Genomic DNA, 23,004 nt, shown 5'->3' with positions numbered 1-23,004 from the left:
CACTTGTGGAGAAACTTTCATGTTGCTTTAAGTGATTTCCAAGCAAGTAGCAGCTTTTCTTCTACGTTGAAATTAGTACATTGCAGCTGGCAGAGTCCTATTTTTAAAGATTAAGAAAGCCACAGTTCAGTGCTGTGAAAAGGAAGCAGAAGTACCAATTCTAGTCAGTGCAGTTGCAAATTATCATTGTACATGTTTATTATTTTTATGTCAGATCCATATTTTGACTTGGAAATTGTTTGTTTATAAAAAGTAGACACTGCTTATAATTTTTCTAGCTTTATGTCATCTATTAAGATCTGGTAAAATAACCACTCTGAAATCCAGAAAATAAAAATATAAAATGAAGTATAGCCCAATTTAAAAAAAAAAGGCTTTCAATATTTAATATAAGAAGTGGCAAAATCATTGAACTACTCTAAGAAAGAAAGAATGAATCACTTGTCTTGACATATAAACTAGGATCAGAGTATCTTTTGTAATACAAATACAAATAATTGCTATACAGTGACCAAATATATTGAATATAATGTCTAAATTCATATAAGATAACAAAACAGATCTGAGAAATATAGCGTACTCTGTCTGTACCTAAATAACTATAATCAGAAAATAAATTATGTATCATTAACTATTTCTTGTAATTACAGTTCTTTCTCAGGGTATTATAATGAGATAGTTTCATTACAATTACCACTTCCCTTTTTGTATTTGACCTTGCTGCCACATTAAATACATTAGAAAAACTTTCAAATCTGTCATTTGGTATCTAGGTAAAACATTGCTTTTCTCCAGAATGGGGCAAAGAAGAACTACAAAGATCTTAGTTTAATTAAGGTCCTATAACAGAGCCTTATCTGCGTCTTTTTTAAGATATTTTTTTAAGTTGTAGTTGGACATAATACCTTTATTTTATTTTTGTTTTTATGTGATGCTGAGGATCGAATCCAGGCCTCGCCTATGCTAGGCGAGCACTCTACTGCTGAGTCACAACCCCAGACCCCTTAGCTGCATCTTAATTAAGTCTTGGTAGTTCTCATTGTCACTTATTCCTTAAAGGTTAAATAAAGTGACTGTTGTATATTCAAGCATAACCAGATATGCTGTGAGCAAAGTTATATTAGCTTTAAGGAAAGTCAGATAAGAAAGTGAAGTGGGCTTCTAAGTCTCTGAAATATGTACTACAGCTGCAAGGATGAATCCAATTTTGTGCTGGTCCTGGTTGCTGAGTTTATTTTGATAAGCCAAACCAATATAGGTTACATCTATTGGTTTATGGGAATAAGAAGAGCTTTATATCAAAACAAGCTTAAAAGTCAATCTAGTTTTAGTGGTATCGCATTTGAAAGAAACTGATGGCTAAGGCTTACTTTTGTCTCATTGCAAAGATGATCTTTTTTTTTTCCAACTCTCACAGGAGAAATTGCACCTTAAATTGCTAAACTGGAATTATATTCTCTGTGCGCCCAGAGAAAATATGCCAGCATGACATATATAGAAATTCCCATAAAAGATACCTATTATAAAACTAAAATGTACTGAATTAATCCCAGAGAACAATTGTGTCATGTATGAGAATTAAGATAGTTTACTATCCATGTCATGTTTTAAATGAACAGAGATATAGGAAAGGACGTTGTATATCCTTGAGCAAGTTGCTCCAATTTAAAGGAAATTGTTATTTTTTAACATTGATCAAATGCTATCTAGGAGAAAATGTATGGTTTGTTTTGATACCCATAGCAACCATTAACTGCTCCCCCACACTGCCCTACTCCCAACTCAAGGTCAAAGTCTCACATCTCAGCTTGACAAAACTCCATAGTGTACCCATTTCTTTTCCAAAATAAAATTAGGATGTTTAGTGAGAATGATGACTTAATACAATTACAGTAGCATGATAACTGTGTCAGTTGGTTATTTTCTTCCTCATATGAAACAGTTGTAGGATCCAGACTGGAAAACTGGCCAACATTGTGGACCAAAGTTAAATAAAAGCCCCATTTTGTGTGTTTCTGCCTTTAGTATGTCCTTAAGAAGATGTGTGAACATAATATTGTTGTTTTAGTCACTGAAACTCATAAGACTTTTCTTAAGAATCATTAACTCTTTCTAGATTGTATTTTGTGATTATGAGACCAATGAGATAGATATCCCTGACAGTGTACCACATTCAAAGGTTATGTAAGAAATGGAAAGAATCCTTACTTCTCACTTTGTCTTGTCAACCCTTTGGAAAATATTAAGGATAGTCTATCTTACTCTTAGAATGTTATATTCTCGGCACAAAATCAATGCTTTTATCCTTAGAAGAAATATTCATCTGAATATGATGTCCAGTTACTATCATATAAGCTGTTGTTATTCTTTCCTTTAAAATAAAACAAACCCGGGGCTGGGGATGTGGCTCAAGCAGTAGCGCGCTCGCCTGGCATGCGTGCGGCCAGGTTTGATCCTCAGGACCACATACAAATAAAGATGTTATGTCCGCCAAAAACTAAAAAATAAATATTAAAAAAAATTCTCTCTCTCTCTCTCTCTCTCTCTCTCTCTCTCTCTCTCTCTCAAAATAAAATAAAATAAAATAAAATAAAACCCAAAAAACTAGGAAACATTATATCTGTATAGTGTGGGTCCGTGCATGCACGTGTGTATACATATGTGTGTGTGTGTATATATATATATATATATGCATAAACACACATATGTATACACATACACATATTTTTCTGAGTAATGTTTGATTCAGAAACCTAGATGAAAGATGATTTTTGTGGATATCCTATGACTAAACAGTGATCTAATGCTATTTATACATGGCATAATTTAAAATCTCACATGTATTTTTCAACTGAAAATGATCAGATTCACGGTAAGGCATGCTGTAGCATCTATTTTTAAAAATAATAGTCCAATTTTGCTCATTTACACTTACCAGGACACCACTGTTACTTGGCCTTTCAATATTAGATTGAATGTTAATTTGTGCTGTGTAATATAAAGCTTTACTCCATCTACTCCCATGTTTTATGATATTGTAGTGATTGCTGGGATCCTTTACCTTTTGGCAGTCCCTTTGTCCTTGTCCATTATTGTGTTGTAACAAAATATCATAAGCTGGGGGCTTATAACAATACAAATTTTTTTCACAGTTCTGGTTTGGCTTGTCACACAATTCTGCACTAAGAATCCCAAGATTCTGCAGATTTGTTATCTGATAGGACCAAATCCTTGTTCATAGATGGCCATCTTGTCTCTGACCTCCCATAGCAGAAATAGCAAGTAAGCTCTGTAATCTCTCTTATAAGGGCACCAGGGCTGGGGTATGGCTCAGTAGTAGAGTGCACAAAGCCCTGGGTTTGAGTCCCAGTACTACAAAAAAATATATATATGGAGAAGGGGTACTAATCCCATTTATGAGTGCTCTGACCCCAAGGCCTCATCACCTCCCAGAGGCCCTACCTACTAATACTTTTACCTTGTATTAGAATTTGACCATTTAACCTTGAACCTGAGAATATAAAATTTCAGATCATGACACCCTTCTCTCTTTAGCTCTCTATGCTTCCAATATTTGCTTAAGCTCTTTCCCTAGCCTTTGGTCTCAAAGAGATTATCCAACTACAAATATGTGCCCAGAAGTGCTAAATGACCCATAAAACACTTTGAACCAATTCAGAATACATATCGTCCCTATATTAAACTTCTTTAGCTCCACATAGTATCTATCTAGTTCTTCAAATTAATATAATACTTTTTTTAAATTTTTTTTATTATTAGTTGTTCAAAACATTACAAAGCTCTTGACATATCATATTTCATACATTTTTTAACACACATTATATGCAATCATTTACCTGTTGGAAAATGTAATAGGTGTCTTTCTAGTTGTACCTTAAACATTTAGATAAAGAATGAGACACTAATCTCCTTTATCAGTTCTAGGTATGCCAGGAATTCTTTCTTGATTTTGTTATGTCCATGAGCACTAGCTACAGTTAAACTTGGCTTTCTTCCTGATTTTTCTTTTCCTTTCCTTGTCAGCAAATGTTTTAGTCTGTGGGTTTATATCAGATTATAAGGAAATGTTTTAAATATTAATGCAGCTTGAACATGCTGGACATTATATAAAAGTTGAAAGTAACAGTGAAAACTCTTCTACATAACTAATTTGTTAAATGATGGACATAACTTACTTTGAAAGACCTATGAACTAAAAACAAACTTGTTCAGTCCCTATTCTCATAGCTTTTTATAAGTTTTATGAAGTAAAAGACAACATAGGAATTAGGGTAAAGGGAACCTTAAAATGCCAAATCCAAACTTTGACTAGCTGTTTTTTAATGTGTTACATTTAAAGTATAAGAAGTTTTTAAAAATAGAGAGGGAGCCCACTTCCAATTTTCAGGGAAAATCGCCAAGTCATCATCTGAATCTTGAGATCTCTGGCACTTAGGTTTATGACCTGACACAGGATGAAAGTTATCTTGTCTCAGTATGTGTTATTCTACATACCCACCCTACCCTCCACAGCCCACCATTTAATTACTCCTTGCCATAGGAATGTTTGTGGCTGCATAAGAAAATAAGCATCATTGCCCTCTTGCTTGACCTAAAGAGGTTGGAAGTTGGCTGTGATCCATCAAAGCCCTAACTGTGTTTTGAATCAGAGTTTTTATTGTATACATTCTTTACAGAGCATAATATACTTTGTGTAATATGACCAGGGACGTGGACACAGTGTGGGTTTACTCTTCTCAGTTGTGTAGTGTAAACAAAAGTTGATAAATGATTATTGCTGAAATTCAGCTCCCAAATATTGCAGATCAAAGGAAAATGCACCAAAAGACTTATTAGGGGCTGATGCATGGTGGTATTAGATGATGGAATTTTTTCAGAAAAGGCTTGTCCTCTAACATGAGCTGGTATACTTTTTTAAGCAATAAAAATTGTTTAAATTTCTTTGTTATATTTAACATTTCAAAGAATGTCTAGATAGCCATTACTGGGAAGACTTCTTTGAAAGTATAAACTCCTGGGGACTGAAGTGAAACAAATCATATTTCATGCATATATGATTATGTCAAAATGAACCTAATATTATGTATAACTATAATGTACTAAAACATAAAAACTATTGTTAAATAATCTATAAATCTATAAGATCCCAGCTATTCTCACACATTAAATAACTATCACAAATTTGAAAATGAAATGAATTAGTATAAAAAGAGATTTTTTTAAAAAGCCTAGAGTTCATTGAATTTTAGGAGACTTTGAACCAATTTATATAATATATAAAGTGTAATATACATGGGTGCCATTTTTTATGAGAGAAACGATTCATAGTTTTCATCTTCTTGCCAACAGGGTATGTGACCCCAGTAAACATTAAGAGTCACTGGTATAAGTCACCACATCCTAAACAGTTCACCATGAACATTGTAAAGCTCTACCTTACATCTCATTTAGTGACAAGTCTGCTCTTTCAGTTTGACTCTATACAATTGCAAGATGTTATTAATGGTTCATCTATTAAAGGAGTGAGGAAAGAGAAGGCAGGAAATAAACGGTCTTGTATTATCTCTACAAATCAAACACTTAGATATATTTATATCCAATTTAACCCTCCCAACATCCTGTAATTGTCAAATGTATTATTATTGTTACACATTTAACAAGTTTAAAATAATTAATGCCAAAGAGGCTAAGTGACTTGTTGAAGATTCCACTGCTAATAAATGTCTGAGCCCTGATTTCAAACTCAAGGCTATCTGTCTACCTAGTTCCTGTACTTCCCTTTTTACCAGCCAGCCTATTTGATTGAAAGAGTGAGTTCTGTCATCTTCTTGACTAATGACAAGAAATATGAAAAGAAAGTCATTTAGCTTGTCATCCTGTTAACTAAAATTTTCTCTGTATCCACTATCCAGCCGTCTTCACTCAGGTCACCAATATATTGTGCCCGACTTACTGAAAGACTCTGTAACTCCCCACTGTCCCTGTCTGCAGTCTCCCTTCCCCTAGTTCTACCCTACAACTATAGAGAGCTTTTTGAAACATAAATACAATCACTCGTAATAAACTCTATGACATCTCATTGCCTTCAAAATAGATCTAAACCCTAAAAATGGCTTATAAAGGCTCTAAATGATTTGGACTCTGCTTTGTTTTCTGGGCTCATCCCTCACTGCTATTCCCTCAACCCTTTAGGTTCAAGGCATACTTATCTACTTGTAGTTCTTATATATTGTCTTTTTTCAATTTCTATTCTGTGCACTCTTCTCATTTTTGTTCACTTGGATAATTCCCACTTGTCTCAAAGACTTATGTAGTATTTCTTCACAAACATCTTCCTTGACTACTCAAATTTAGAATTAAGCACCTCTTCCAAGTACTCAATGGAAATCTCATATTTGCTTTTATTAGTGTCATTTGGAGCTACAATCATATATAGTTTCTGTATGCATTAGAGAAATCCCATCCTTCCTTCAGGGACACACAACACAAGATGAGGGCACAAAATCTTGAAAAGAACAAAATGAGCTATATTTCATGATTCATTTATTCTCTTTACAAGGTTTTCTCGTCAAGGTACAAATTTTTAACTGATGCATAATAATTGTACATATTTATGGGATATAGTGTAATATTTTATATATCTACTCAATGTGTGACTAGATGTGATTCAATTAGAGTAATAGCATTCCCATCACCTCAAACATGTATCATTAATTTGTGTTGGGAATATTCAAATGTCCTCTCTTCTAGTTGTCTTGGAATATATAATCAATTGTTGTAAACTATATTCACTATACACTACAATAGAATACTAGAACTTCCAACTGTATTTTGGAACTCATTCCCCATTTCACTCTCTCTTCCCTCCCAACTACCTGTTCAATCCTCCAGTGACCACTGTTGTATAATTCTATGAGATTAACTTTTTTAGATTCTACATATGAGCCAAAATATACAGTATTTCTCTTCCTGTGCCTTTTTGTGATGACTTAACATAGTGTCCTATCTGTGTTGCCACAAATGACAGGATTTCAGTCTTTTATGGCTGCATAATAATCCATGGTGTGGAATATTATACACATACACACAAAAAAAAATACATTTTCTTTATCCACTCATATATCAATAGACACCTAGGTCGATTCCTATTTTGGATCTACAATTTAAACCATAAATGATGACTCTAACATTTATCAAATGACAATGTAATTGCCTTTCACTTCTCTGTGTTCTCAATTAGCTCATTGGGAACAGAGACTATATTATATTTTATTATTGTATTCCTACTTTCTAGCATGATATTTTTCAAGTAGATAAAGCACTCAAATATTTGATGATTGATGAAGAATCACATGAAAGTAACAGTTTGCAGTAGACTGTGCACTTGCATAAATTTCTGTAAAGAGCAAGGCAAGAGAATATACTAGTTTGAGGACAATAAATACTGACTGCCTTCTATTTTGAAAAAAACGAAAATGAAAACGATACAATCCCTTACACTCATAAAATTTTCAATCTTGTTAGAAAGATTAGAAATATATACAACTGAGTAAAACTAAAGCAGAATTTGACACATTCTATAAAAGATTTAAAATTAAAGCCCTAGAACTCATTGAGAAGAAAGAAGTTCCTTCTGGTTAAATGAGGAATTCCAAAAGCTTTGTGGAGATAATAGACCTAAGCCTTAAACCATGAGTAGGACTTCCATAAGGCCAAGTATTGACGAAGAGCCACAGTCAGGAGGAAGCTCTCCAAGCAAAAAGAACAGCACAGTCTGAGTTAAAAACACAAGGAGCCAGGCACAGTGGCCACATGCTTGTAAATCCCAACAGCTCTGGAGGCTGAAACAGGAGGATCATGAGTTCAAAGCCAGCCTCAGCAGAAAGCTAGGCGCTAAGCAACTCAATGAGACCTTGTCTCTAAATAAAATACAAAATAAATAAAATACAAAATAGGGCTGGGGATGTGGCTCAGTGGTTGAGTGTCCCTGAGATCAATCCCCAGTAACTCCTCAAAAAAAAATAATAATTTTAAAATAATAATAAAAAAACAAGGGCTCTTATCAGGCTGCAGATGAGACTGGAAAAGTAGGTAGAGAATCTGATTATAGGTGTTCTTGGATGCTGTGTTTAAAAGTTTACATTTAAACAGCGATGAACTCTTAAAGATTTTTAAGGAGGAAAGTGATAAAATAGCAGTATTTTAGAAAGCCATTTGGAAAATGACTTTTTAATTTGTATTAAGGTTTAGAAATTAGAAATTTTAAAATGTTTTTATAGTTTGTTTAATTATATTTTATTAGTGAACTATAATTACACATAATAGTAGGTTTCATTTTGATGTATTCATACATGCATGGAATATAATGTGCTTCATTACAATCCCTAGTACTTCTACCTTCCTTCCTCTTCTCCCTTCTCTTGTTTCCCTTCCTTCGACGAATAGAAATTGTAAAACACCAAGAAACAGAGATTCCTCCTAATTGTCTCAGTCTATCTCAGTGCTAAATTCTTCCCAGATATTACCTCTCAGATGTTGACCTGCTTAAGCTTTCAGTCTCCCACTGAAATAGTTGCCAGGCCACAGAGTCAACAAAATTCACTCTCTCTGTCCCTCTGGAGAAGAGATAAAGTACCAGCCAAGACTGCCACTTTCAAAAGGAAACTTGGGAACTAGTGCACTGCATTTTTTATGTGATTCAAGGCAGTGGTGGTATCCTGTTGCTATCTTTTACCTCATTTGAGACACTAAAGTCAACCTCCTCTGCTTGGTAACCTTTCATTTAAATATAAATTATATGTGAATTTATATTGAGAATAAACAAGGGTAAGTTTATATAATGAGGAATATCTTTTGTCTTTATCAAAATGCAAAGAGACTTTTGATTTATTATCAAAGTGAAACTCCCTAAATACTACATATTGTCCTTGCTGACTATAGATAAGCAAGTATGTTAAGATCCTTGGTGCTCTTCCAAGAAAGATTTACTTAGAGATAAAAGCTCTTGGAAGGAAAAAAAATGGTATATAACAGTGGCTGGGATCTCAGGATGTCTGAGGATCTTTCATAATGTTGGCAGAGTACTGGTTAATGGAAAAAGGGAAATCTGGAGGCTTAAGAACCACTTACAAATTTATCCCAGAGCAAACTGGAATAGGAAAAGAATGGGAGAACAAAAGGATTCAAGATGAATCACAAAGAAAATTGACACAACTTTGTGCCTAACTATTCATTCCTTTAAAAAAAAAAAATGACAGTTTTCAGATTGGATTTTGAGGGAGGTTGCTGATAACTTTAACAGAGATAGGGAAGAAAAGAATGAATAAAGTAGGTTTGGAAGGAATATGGTGAATTTTGGACACATTAAATTTGAAGGACATTACTGTAAATGTGTCAGTCACGCATTTAGAGAGTCAGGCTAATTCAAAGGAAATTTAAACTAGATGTACAGATGTAGAATCCTCTCACTTAGGAAACAAATACTATAGTATTCTATCGTGAAGAAAAAAAGTATATAGGGCTTTCTTTCCAATAAGTACACTTAAAGTTTATCAATATATTTTTCTAGAAAAGAAGATTCTAGGTGACACAAGGAGAGATTGTCCTAAGACCATTAAAGGATACAACTTGTATTTGTTGCACAAAACTGTAAAACTTCACTGTCAGAATTATAAATTATGTTCTACACTTTTAAAAATTGCTTAGGTGCAAATGATGGGTAGAGATTAACAAAGAAAATGAGACAAAAGTAAAAGAAGAGAAAGGAAAGGAAAATATCATTTTGACTATTGAGGGGGGAAAAAATCTGTTACTGCAATTACAACAAAGCATGGAATAAAAGTTGCATTGACTTATACCTGTCCCTCAGAGAAATACTTTTACTTGCCATTTCTATTCAAAAGTCATACTTTAAAAGACTTAAATTTTCTTTTTGTTCAATCCTTGTGAGATTTTATTAGAACTATATGTGAGTAAAAAAATAAGAGAGACAAAGGAAAATTTCATAATTCTTCATGGTTATATTTAGCTGTCTTTTTCCACATTCTTGAGTGGTTTTAGCAACCAATGGAAGTTGCCAAATTCATTGAAAGAAGATAGGCTAAGAAGCAAGCATGGAACACAAGAGTTGAAAGTGAAAACAACTACACCCTCTTTTAAGTTCTTTTATCATCTTCAGTTCCTTCACTGTAGAAATGAAATAAGGACATTTTCTCATACCTATGGACTTTTACAGTAACATTATCTCACATTTGTTTATTACTCCTGTGTTTATAAACTTCATCAAAAAATTTATATAAATATTTTGTGTGTGTGTGTGTATTTGGAAAGCCATCGTTTCTTAAAAAAAAATCTTAGTTTTATCAGCTCATACAAGAGTTGAAGACCCTATTAATAAAGGATAAAAGAAAATAGCATTCGACTCCTACCAGAGTAAATGAGATATTTTCCTATTTGCCCTAACATCTTTTCTAGCTCCTTCACTAGAAGACAGCTTAACCAGTTCCTAACATAGTGCCTGACACAGAATAGTACTCAAAAAGTATTTATTAAATGAATGAATTGGTTATTCAACAGAGAGCAAATATTATGTACTAAGTATTGTAAAATAAAGATCCTACTTTCATGAGATTTTCAATATATTGGGAGAGACAGTCAATAACATATATTAAGTGGTTATAAATGCTGAAATGAAAAATAAGGCAGAGTGAAGGTGAAAAGTACTGGTGGCCTTTTTTCTTTATAGGATAACTGATGAAACTTTATTTTGAGTGAGATGGAAAGCCACAGGAAGACGTTGAGCAGTTTTATATCATATGATTTATGTTTTTAAAGAATCATTCTGCTTGCCATGTAGATAAAGTCTATGGGGGATAGAATGTGGGCAAAGGGTTTGCAAATTCACAGATCATGTAGGACCTCCTAAAACAAAGATTTTAGATTAATTATATTCTGTATTTTAAAAAAAGAGGCCATTACAGTATTTTGAGAAAAAAACTAATATGATCAGAATCTGACATAAATTTTTAAAGGATTACTCACATTGTCTTAGAATTAGATCATGGGGAGGTCTCTGTTCAGGTCCTTGTCCCATTTGCTGATTGGGTTATTTGGGTTTTTTTTGTTGTTGTTTTGGTGTTTAGCTTGTTGAGTTCTTTATATACCCTAGAGATTAGTGCTCTATCTGATGTTTGAGGGGTAAAAATTTGTCCCCAGGATGTAGGCTCTATGTTCACCTCATAGATTGTTTCTTTGGCCAAAACATTCCATTTATTGGTTCTTGCTTTTAATTCTTACGCTATAGGAATCTTATTAAGGAAGTTGGGGCCCAATCCCACATGATGAAGATCGGGGCCTACTTTTTCTTCTATTAGACGCAGAGTCTCTGGTTTAATTCCTAGGTTTTTGATCCACTTTGAGTTGAGTTTTGTGCATGGTGAGAGATAGGGGTTTAATTTCATTTTTTTTTTTGCATATGGATTTCCAGTTTTCATAGCACCATTTGTTGACATTATGGTGTCAACATACTTTACATACAACCAGAGATATGAAAAGTTGTGCTGTATATGTGTAGTAAGAATTGTAATGCAAAAAAAAAAAAAGAGAATAAGCCATAGAATAAGTCATAAAAGCATTGCTGCCTTTTCCTTTAAAAAAAAAAAGAATTGTATCATAGGGGCAAGAATGGAAACAGAAGAGACTAGTTAGGAGTTAGACAATAATTTAGATAAGAAATAATGGGTTACTTGAGCTAGTATGGTAGTAGTACAGATGGTGTGAAAATATTCCATTCTGAATATGTTTTACAAGTTAAAGTATATCCAGGTTTGTTGCTTGAACAATTGGAAGAGTAAGTTGCCATCCCCTGCATGTTTTTGGCACCTTTGTCTAATATAAGGTAATTGTGATTTTGTGGGTTAGTCTCTGTGTCCTCTATTCTGTACCATTGGTCTACCAGTCTGTTTTGGTGCCAGTACCATGCTGTTTTTGTTACTATTGCTCTGTGGTATAGTTTAAGGTCTGGTATATTGATGCCACCTGCTTCACTCTTCCTGCTAAGAATTACTTTAGGTATTCTGGGTCTCTTATTTTTCTGGATGAATTTCATGATTGCTTTTTCTATTTCTATGAGAAATGCCATTGGGATTTTTATTGGAATTTCATTAAATTTGCATAGTGCTTTTGGTAGTGTGGTCATTTTGATAATATTAATTCTGCCTATCCAAGAGCAAGGTAGATCTTTCTGTCTTTTAAGGTCTTCTTTGATTTCTTTCTTAAGAGTTCTATAGTTTTCATATATAATCAATCAACAAATTTATTAAAAAAAATGTTCAACATCTCTAGCAATTAGAGAAATACAAATCAAAACTACTCTAAGATATCATCTTACTCCAGTCAGAATGGCAGCTATTATGAAGACAAACAACAATAAGTGTTGGTGAGGATGTGGGGAAAAAGTACACTCATACATTGCTGGTGGGACTGCAAATTGGTGCAGCCAATATGGAAAGCAGTATGGAGATTCCTTGGAAAATGGTAATGGAACCATCATTTGACCCAGCTATTCCTATCCTTGGTCTATACCCAAAGGACTTAAAATCAGCATACTACAGGACACAGCCACATCAATGTTTATAGTGGCACAATTCACAATAGCTAAACTGTAGAGCCAACCTAAATGCCCTACAGTGGATGAATGGATAAAAAAAATGTGGCATATATACACAATGGAATATTACTAAGCAATAAAAGATAATGAAATCATGGCATTTGCAGGTAAATGGATGGAGTTGGAGAAGATAATGCTAAGTGAAGTTAGCCAATCCCCAAAAAACAAATGCTGAATGTTTTCTCTGATATAAGGAGGCTGACTCATATAGGGAGAGAGGGAGCATGGGAGGAATAGATGAATTCTAGATGAGGAGGAGGGGTCAGAGGGAAAGGGAGGGGGCAGGGGTTTAACAAGGGTGGTGGAATGTGATGGACAACATCATCCAAAGTACATGTATGAAGACACGAATTGGTGTCAACATACTTTATATACAACCAGAGATATGAAAAGTTGTGCTGTATATGTGTAATAAGAATTGTGATGCAAAAAAAGAGAATAAGCCATAGAATAAGTCATAAAAGCATTGCTGCCTTTTCCTTAAAAAAAAAAAAGAATTATATCATAGGGGCAAGAATGGAAACAGAGGAGACCAGTTAGGAGTTAGACAATAATCTAGATAAGAAATAATGGGTTATTTGAGCTAGTATGGTACTGATGGTGTGAAAATATCCCATTCTGAATATGTTTTACAAGTTAAAGTATATCCAGGTTTATTGCTTGAACAATTGGAAGAATAAGTTGCCGTCCCCTGAGGCAACTTACTTAAGGAAGATATCAAAAAGGGGTTATGTGTGAAGGTATGGTGGGAGTGATCTCCTTTAAACTCTTAAGTTTGAGAAGCCTATTAGACATCTAAGTGCCTAATGGATGTTGAAGAAGCAGAGAGATTCATGAGTTTAGAGTTCAGAGAAGAAGCTAAAGACCTAAATTTAGTCAATAGCATATAGATGAGAGTAAAGCCATGGAACTAGATGAAATTACTTAGGACATGAATGTTGATACAGAAGAAGGAAGAGGACTAAGCCCTGGGGAAAAGGTAAAGATAAGGAAAATCTACTAAAAAAGACAAGAAGGCACAGCTGGTGAGTTCTTAGGAGAACCAGGAGAGAGTCAGGTAATACAGTCAATGGAGGAAAGTTTTAGAAAGAGGAGGGCATGATCAAATATGTCAGATAATGCTGATGGGTCAAGTAAGGTTCAAAATAATACTAAAAGTTCTTTCTGACAACATAATAATGTGGAAATTATTGCTGGTCTTGATAAGAGTGTTTATGGGGAATTATAGAGATAAAAGTATGATTGGAGAAAATTTGAGAGAATAGACTTCATGCAAAGAAGTGAAAAGAAAAAAACCCATAGATAAAAAAGATGTCTGTCAGTCACAATCAGTGTATCCTGATTTAAGTAAACAAATTTAAATATGGATGAATAGATGGGTACGTGAGTGGACCACCTGGATAGATGGAGAGAGAGGGGGCAGGGGGAGGAAAGACATTTAGGAGCTTTGGCTGATTAGAAATCTGAACTCTTTCTGAACATTTGATTATCTTATAGGATTATTGTTATACTTTTCTAGGTGTGATAGTACTGTGGTTATATATTTTTAATGTCATTTTATTTCAAAAATACATATTTATTAAATAATATGGTATTTGCATCAAATAAGACAAGGGTGAAAGAAGTATGTTGGAAGAATAAATTAAGGAAGTTGGCAACAAGTTATAGTTGTTGAAATTGGGTGTTGGGGAACTAGGGGTTCATCATACTACCCTTGTCTTTTAGGACAGAATATTTATACTATCAAATATCCTAATCCCAATGATTGGTCCCAAGAAACATAAAAACAGTTTGGTTAAAAGTTTATGATAGTCATATTCATGGACAATGTTCGCCATAATATGGATTCTAACTCTCCTGCACACCATTAGAATAATTATCTGTAAAACAAATGTCGATCAAAAAACCTGGACCATGGTGGTCACGGTGGTCATGCCTGTAATCCCAGCAGCTCAGGAGGCTGAGGCAGGAGGATCATGAGTTCAAAGCAACTTAGCGAGACCCTGTCTCAAAATAAAAAAATAAATAAATAAAAAGGGCTGGGGATGTGGTTCAGTGGTTAAGTGTCCCTAGGTATCAGGAAAAAAAAAAAAAAGTTATGGCTCGTTTTGTAAACTTACCCACTGTTTTAATTGCATAATTAGCATTTTCCAGTAGCTATGATTGGAATGTCCCCTCCAAAACACATGTTGAAATTTGTCATTGTAACATTATTACAAGGCAGAACATTTCACAGTTGATTGGATCCTGAGCACACTGCCTTCCTGAAGAGATTAAGGCAGGAGTGGGTTATTTATCATGGGAGTGGGATCCTGAGGATAGGATAAGTCGGGCCCAATTTTTCTGTCTCCCATATTCTCACTTGCCCTTCTGCCATGTTGTGATGCAGCAGAGGCCTCACCAGAAGTTGCCCCTCAGTCTTATACTTCCCAACTCCACAAGTTCATGAAATAAATTTATTTTCTTCATAAATTACCCAGTCTGTGATATTCTACTATAGCAGCAGAAAACTTACTAATAAACCAGTATATTCTGTACTAAACCAATATCCTAGAAATACTTGTTCCATTCCTTGTCATGAGTGCCCATGGCAGGGTATAAAATGATTACTGACCTGAGTTCCCCTTCTTGACTTTGCCCTACTGCTGATTTGATTTCTAAGAGTGAAATTATAAAGTAGCCACTTCCTAATTGTTATTAGATGTTATTTGCTATGAAAATCAGTTTTATACTTTATGTAAGGCTGTTAATAATGAGTTAAATATGAAAGATCTGAACACAAGAAATACCAGAAGACAAAACATTTATCTCAGTTAAGGGAGGAACATAATAATAATGGAAGAAACAGGTGGCATTCCAAATTATACTTGACTGTATAATCCAGGAAAGAGAACAGCACAGTATTAGATAAATAATTCCTACCTCTTTCCTATTAATCCTTGTCATAGTCCTTATATTTTTCATTGAGATTACAAAAGTAGACAGTTCTACCAACCAAGACCTTCATTCATGATCCCAGAAATCTCTCAAATAATCAGGACCAAACCCCACGTCATCATACTTATCCAGGCCACACTGTACGCCAGATTTAGAAATCACTACAAATTATCTTCTTTCTCTCAGAATCTTTACCTGACTTAAGGTCTAACCAAACTGCTGGAAAATGATACTTAATTTGCATAAAGTATCAGCCTAGCCACAGCCACGAGGTACCTGAAATATTGAAGGTATGCCATATTTTCAGTGTTCCAGAAGATCAAGAGAACTCAAAACAAACACAGGATCAGTCTCACTTCCGTAAGATAAAGAAAAGCAAATTACTATAGCTACTCATTACAGTGCTACCCTTAAAAGTAACATTTCCATACCCAAAACGTTATTTGGGGAGAAGGAAATGGACAAATAAAATAGAAGAAAAAAAAAATTCTCCGAGCTTTATTAGAGTTACTCAGTCTGTACTAGTTTTCCAATTTTCAGTATGAACTTCAGATTCACGAGTGTGAAATTCAAATCAAGAAACTTAATTGTCCTGCCATGTGCTCCTCAGCTAAGGCCTTACAGAAGTTTAATTTTCCTCTACAGCCATGAGTTCTTCCCAGCTCTGTGTCCTAGAGCCTCACTGAGAAACATGATCCTGTTCTATGCTGCTCTTGAGCAATCCCTTTCCCCCACTCATTTCCTGCTACAGCAGAACCTGACTTCCTCTGGGCAAACATGCCAGTCACTTAGTCCAAGCTAAGATGCATGATAAAGAGAGAAAGAAAAAAGATGGAGTGGTACTCACAAGAACCTGTCTTATTCAGACACTGCCCACGCAAGCCCTAGAAAAGAATACCAATGCCAGATCCTACAAACCAGAGAAATGATAACAATGCAAGAGCCTTGTCTTCTCCACATGGGAGGACTGCCCACAAGAAATGTGACCTGAAAGTACCCAAATCTTCCAGCAATTACTACATTCTGCCAGTCCCACATTATCTCAGCCAGTTGTCAGTTTGAAGGATCCCATTCTCTCCACATAGAACTTAGAAAGTCCAACCCACATACACAGCAGCCTCTTCTAGTGAAAGGTAACATGTGAATATACTTTGTATACAACCAGATATATAAAAAACTTGTGCTTTATATGTGTAATATGAATTGTAATGCATTCTGCCCTATACGTGTAAAATGCATTCTGCTGTCATATAAATAAAATTATTTTTTTAAAAAAAAGACTATACCCATGACAATTCCAGTTCCGGGTTCCAAATCACTGGCCTGCAAATGAATCCCATTATTTGGATCAATACTGGCCTCACCTTAGAATCCATTGGGTGGGAGCAGGGGACTTTCAAAAAGCAACTGATGCCAGAACTCCATCTCAAGAAATTACTTATTACTAATCTAGAATGTCCAGAGTATTGTTGCCTACTAATAGCATACTTGTGATTCTAATGGCTTCAAAACCACTGGTCAGCACAATACCCTAGGTTTGTGATTTCCTTGTGGAGGCCGCAGTCTCTTCTCTAGACCTTTACTCCTCAGACTCCATCCTTTCTATACTCACTGAGGCTGCCAAAGGCCTGCAGGATGAAAAGTGAAGGTTGGAGCCCCGTGCTTTACATGCCTGGTTCTCCTCTGTCCCACCATGTATCTTCTCATGTGTGATGTGACTTTTTCAGAGTGAAAAACTACCCCAACACATTCATAGCAGTTTTTGCGAGGGATACTGAGGACTGGACCCAGGGGTGCTTGTCCCCAGCCCTATTTATTTATTTATTTATTTATTTATTTGAGGGACAGGGTCTCTTTAAGTTGTGCAGGGTAGCCTTGAACTTACAGTCTTCCTGCCTCAACCTCCCACATTGCTGGGATTATAGGCATGTGCCACTGCACCCAGACATATTCACAGCACTTTCTTTCCTTCCTGTCAGTCTATAGCCAAAATACTATTTTATCAGTATAGTAATTATCACTATCAAATTTAGGTTTTTTATTCCTTTGGGGAGTCAGTATGAAAAAGGAATTTAGGGAAAAGGGGCAAGAGAGGGGAATAACTCATCCAACCTTCATTAAGTTCAGAAACTCCACACTCCAAAGTACCTTGAACTTCTGCTTTTATACTACTCATGTTAATTGTCCATTTCTTTCTCATCCACTGAAATGTAAGGACTCAAAAACTGCAGCAGTACCCACTACAAGTAAGTCCTCAGTGAAATGTTTGATAAATTAATAACCAAACAACTGAGCAGATGGAGAAGAAAAAGAGGAATTGGTTTCATGGTAGAAATGGAAAAGTTACAGTCATGGTCTCACTGTGAACGGCCAGTATAGATAGGTAGATATAGATAGATGAATAGATGGACAGACAGACTTCTGGAACCACAAGCAAAATCAGACAACTCACAATCTTACAAACTCAGCAATTGTTCTTTTTTGAGACGGGGTCTTACTGTATTGCCCAGACTGCTCTCAATCTCATGAGCTCGGGTGATCCTCCCACCTCAGCCTCCAGAGTTGCTGGGGCTACAGTCATGCACCACCACACAGGGCTTGATTTCCCACCACCACCATCAAACAGAGTGTTGTTTCCTTTCAAGGCATTTAAACATTTGCATCTACTTGTACTTTGCTTCTACTTTTCTTCTTAGGCCGCCCACATAGCAGCAACCTGATTGTTCCAAATTGCTCTGTTCTGCCTATTTTGCCATTATTATTTTCCAGCTCAGGAGCAGTTTATGTCCCTCTTTACAATAACAGTAGTAACTCTTTCCAGCTCTACAGCATAGTTTAAGAGCGATTAGTTAAATATATAGTAAGTCCTTCCTTACTCATTTTCTGACTTCCACAGTGTTTTGAAAGTACTGTAAGTTAAGACTTCTTATCCACCAGGCCCTAATGCTATGTTTACCTAAGAATTCCAGCCCAAATGGTAATTGTATTTCTGCATGTGAGAAAAAGCAGCCAAAACATTTCAGTAATCATATGGTACCAGGGGCTGTTCTGCCCGCACAAGACTCAGAGTAGATAATCTGGTGCCTCTTCTCTAAGGACTGAGGTTCAAAGAGAAGCATACATTCAGGATGGGGAAAAAACAGTTTGCTCCAGTTTACTTGACACCTTTTAAAATACAGAAGTATGATTTTTTTCCCAACATTAATTATAAGGATTCCTATCTGGTGGCTTTAGAAAGAGTATGGGATTTGAAATGTGAACAGCCATCACTCTCTGTTAAGCCTCCACAGAGGCTTATGGAGAAGATGAGAAGGGTCAGCAGTGTTGAGAGCCATTTATGTGAATTGTTTTGAAGGTTGCCAAGATGCCTTTCCAGCAGCACACATTACCTGCTGATGGGTACAGTTAGCCTTCTCACTGAAAACATATCTTTCAAAATATTGTCCACGGACTGCCTGCTTTAAAATCATCTAGGGGTATTTGTTTAAAAATACACATTCCTGAGCCCCAGATCAATAAAGCACAATCTCTTAGAGTGAGGCCTTGAATTTGTCCTGACCCAAAGAACCAGAAGAATTCTGGGCTTCAAGTGATTATGAAGCCAATGTACTAGCTGGTTCTTTTGAACCCTAAAGTTGAAACTTTACTATTAAGCTTCAAGGAGCAATAGCACAGTGAGCAGGTATTAGTTGTTTTTCTTGAAGGATCTCTGAGATCAGCTTTTCATAGAGTAATTGAAAAGAAATTGAGGACACAAATACCCAAAGAGGACGAATGGGACACTATCAAGGATAGGGGAGAGAAAGATTAGCCAAAGAAAAACTTCCTTCCTTCATAGTTTTGCCCCAGATTTAATTCAATTTAGGAAACACATTGAAAGTGGTACTCACTAGGAATAAAAAGAAACAGAACAGTCACTGCCCTAGAGGAGTTTATAGTTTGGTAATAGAAGCTCTTAGAAGTAGCTTTTAAATACATTTGGTGCCAGCAAAGATGGAGGTTTATATAAGAAACTTATGAGAAGCTATGAGAAGGTCATATGCATGCAGGAAAAGCACCAGAAGTTAGGCAGACTTGAGAGTATACTGGTGGGGAGACACTTGAGGAGAAGCTAAAGGGAGGCCAGGAATTGGTGGGAAATGAAACATGTTCCCAACAGAGGGTGACCTACACAAACAAAACTCTGAAACGTAAAGCCTTATGATCTATCGCAATTGACAGGCAGGTCAGGGCTGCCACAGATAAAACTCAGGAATGGGGAAAGGTAAATCATTGAGGCCGAAGGGGTAAATGCCAGTTAAACCTGAAAGATATGTATGTATCAGGATGACTTTTTAAAAGTCCTGTTGTGCCAGTCTTCCTGGATGAGTCCTTCAAATTTATTCCAAGTTCCTGATCTCAAAATGTTAATTGTGGTAGCTCCAAAAACATGTTACAACCAGCTTTTGTGTCCTCTCTGAAACTTTGTTTGTAGAATTGTAATAATGTTAACTATAATATCAAAGTCTTTTTTCCAGTATGGGTTTGAGATTATTTTAACAGCTATTAGAAGCTTCCAAAAAATAGTAACATTAATGACCTTGGGAGAGGGAGTGAGGGAACAGAGTTGAGGAATTTACTTCTTCCTGCACAGCCCTTTACACTGAATGTATTTACCATGTCTATTTGCCTATCCAAAAAAGCATACAAGAGAACTAAATAGACACATGTATTCCATAGCATACAGAACTTGTTTATCAACAAATGAATGATTTCAATTTATATTAAAAACAAATTAATGCTTTATTCAAAAATGACAGTAATAGTAAGATTATAGTAATAGTAATTGTTGAGGGAAGAGATTCCCAAGTTCAATGCCAACCTCAGCAACTTAGCAAGACCCTGTCTCAAAATGAAAAATAAAAAGCATGGAGATGTAGAATGTAGATCAGTGGTAGACCACACCTGTGTTCAATCCCTAGTACAAAAAAAAAATCTTTTGTATATTTTTTATAAATTTGGCTTTTTTTTCCTTCCAGTTTGCAGCTCATCTTGTGAAGATGAAATATCCAAGGATCTGTATTCTAGATGGTGGCATCAATAAAATCAAGCCAACAGGACTCCTCACTGTCCCATCTCCTCAAATCTGAAGAACCAAGAGACTGGCTGATGAAAGGACAGAGTGGCATCAACATCCCATGATACTGTTTTTCATAGCCATGTCACTATAAGATAAAACCAGATCTCCAGATTATTGCATTTCCATAAAGCTTTATCATGTGCCATTTTTGTAAAACTCATGACCTACATGTTCAGCTCTCGAGGCAAGAAACTTGACTGTACATGTATTGCTTAAAGAATTTTCTTAACAGTGAAATCTGATCATGTACTTTTACCACACTGCCACATAAAGCCAGAGGAATTCAGCTGACAGGCAGATTTAGCATTATCAAGAAATCCCAGTCACACTGAAAAATTCATCCTCCATTGCACTGAACAGACAATCCTAACAAAGGTATTACTTAGAAATATAGATGGAATGTGGGCTAAAATCATGATCTTTCCATGATAACAAAAACTGAAAAGCTGTTCGCAGTGTATTCCTTACAAATAAATGCTACATTTGGTAACTGACTTAGCCTAGACAAGTTGTGTGCATGTTTGTGGGAGTGGGTGTAGAGGAAGTAGAGTTCAGCATGTTGCAGAAAGTGGTAATAGTTCACTCCAAGAAAAATGAAATTCAGAAACCATTCCTATTTGATAGAATATTTGACTAGCTCCTAAACCAGAGAAACCCAAAGAGAGACTTAAACAAGTTTCCTAGCTGCTTTATCATGTAAAAGTAGCATAGTTAGTCCAGGGCTAGTACACTGGTTTCATAATCACTTGAAGCCCAGGAATCTTCTCATACTTCTTTACCAACCTTACTACTTGGCATTCCTCACATGCATGAAAATGGCTACTCAGCTTCCTTGATCACATCTGCAACCAATATGAAGGAGTGAAGGAGGGAGGAAGGAAAAGAAGAAATAAGAGAAAAAGGAGAGGCATGTTTCTTTCCTTTAAAGCCACAAACCAGAACTACACACTACTGTGCTTACATAGTGTTGACCTGAATGTAGTCACATGGCCATTCCTGGCTTCAAAGAAAATTGGGATTATAGTCTTTGGCTGAGGAGACACCTCCCCAACCTAAAAGCTTCATTACTGTGTGAGAAGAAGAGAACACATTAAGGGTGACAGCTAGCAGCCTTTGCCACATTATTTGAAAACATAAACGCTGTGTTTCATTAAATCTAAGGCAGTATAATATATACCATGAAAAAGGAAAAAAGTCCAGCCAAACTGTAACACACCATCAATTATAAGATGCATTCCCATTTAGAGATCTGAAAAATATGCATCTTAAAATTACTGAGATGCAGTACATCTTTTGAATATTTTCAGTTTTGTTTTAAATAAAAAGTGTTCATTCTTCTATAACTGATATTGCTCTTCAGTGTGAAATACTGCCTAGTCTGAATATTTGAATAGAAGCCTCAGTTCAACTTTCTGGGCCATGGATTTGTAACTGCTACTGGGTTTTTTTTGTTTGTTTGTTTTGTTTGTTTTATCTACTTTTATTGAACTTTAGTTTACATGCCATAAAATTCACCTTTTAAAATGTAGAAATCGATAATTTTTAATATATTCACAAAGTTGTATCATTGTCACATTAATTCCAAAACATTTTCATTTCCCAAAAACAAAATCCTGTATGTTTTGGATGTCATTTTCTATTAAATCCTCCTCAGTCTTTGAATTATTTTTTTGAATTTTATTTGGTTATTTACCAAACATATTTTGAATACCTACTATGTCCATATACTAAAATAACCAATAACTGTAGCATTTTGTGATTCCCTGCATAGATTATAAAGAAAAAATGTAAAAATTAATGACAAATTGACCAAGATTTCTCTAAAGTTGTTTTTGGACCATCACCTACCCTGATTAGAGAAAAATCATAAAGTTCTGGGCTGAGGCTGTACCTCAGTGGTAGAGCACTTGCCTAGCACATGTGAGGCACTGAGTTCCATCCTCAGCACCACATAAAAAATACACAAATAAAGGCATTGTTTAAAAAAATTTAAATAAATTTTTAAAATCATTAAGTTCTATCTGTCAATTATTATTGTGTTTTTTCAATATCTGATGATTTATCTGGCTTCATAGAAAAAATGCAACATTGATGATCATTTCAAAAGCATTGTTTTGAGTCTTTGTTCCTGATGAAGCAAAGAAGAGAGGGGTACAGGGGTTGGGCCTTGAACTGAAGGGGTGATAGATAGCAAGAGGAGTTGAAGACCTGAGTGTTGTGAAGACAGCTGTGTAAGAAGAGAAAAACAGCCAACCTCCAT

General features: G+C 35.4%; 1 protein-coding gene across 1 annotated transcript in view; it reads left to right on the top strand.

The window, feature by feature from the left end:
• Positions 1-22,712, top strand: part of Tbck (TBC1 domain containing kinase) — a 224,468-nt gene extending 201,756 nt beyond the window's left edge. The window contains exon 26 of the mRNA XM_026403170.2: positions 20,644-22,712. Within this exon, the coding sequence (XP_026258955.2) occupies positions 20,644-20,754 (111 nt within the window). The 3' untranslated portion in view covers positions 20,755-22,712. The remainder of the gene's footprint in view (positions 1-20,643) is intronic.
• The last annotated feature ends 292 nt before the right edge of the window (positions 22,713-23,004 follow it).

Source organism: Urocitellus parryii, chromosome 10, assembly GCF_045843805.1.
Source record: "Urocitellus parryii isolate mUroPar1 chromosome 10, mUroPar1.hap1, whole genome shotgun sequence".
NCBI classification, from domain to species: Eukaryota; Metazoa; Chordata; class Mammalia; order Rodentia; family Sciuridae; genus Urocitellus; species Urocitellus parryii.
The sequence above is the reverse complement of the archived record's forward strand: the minus strand, read 5'-3'. Positions and strand labels throughout refer to the sequence as shown.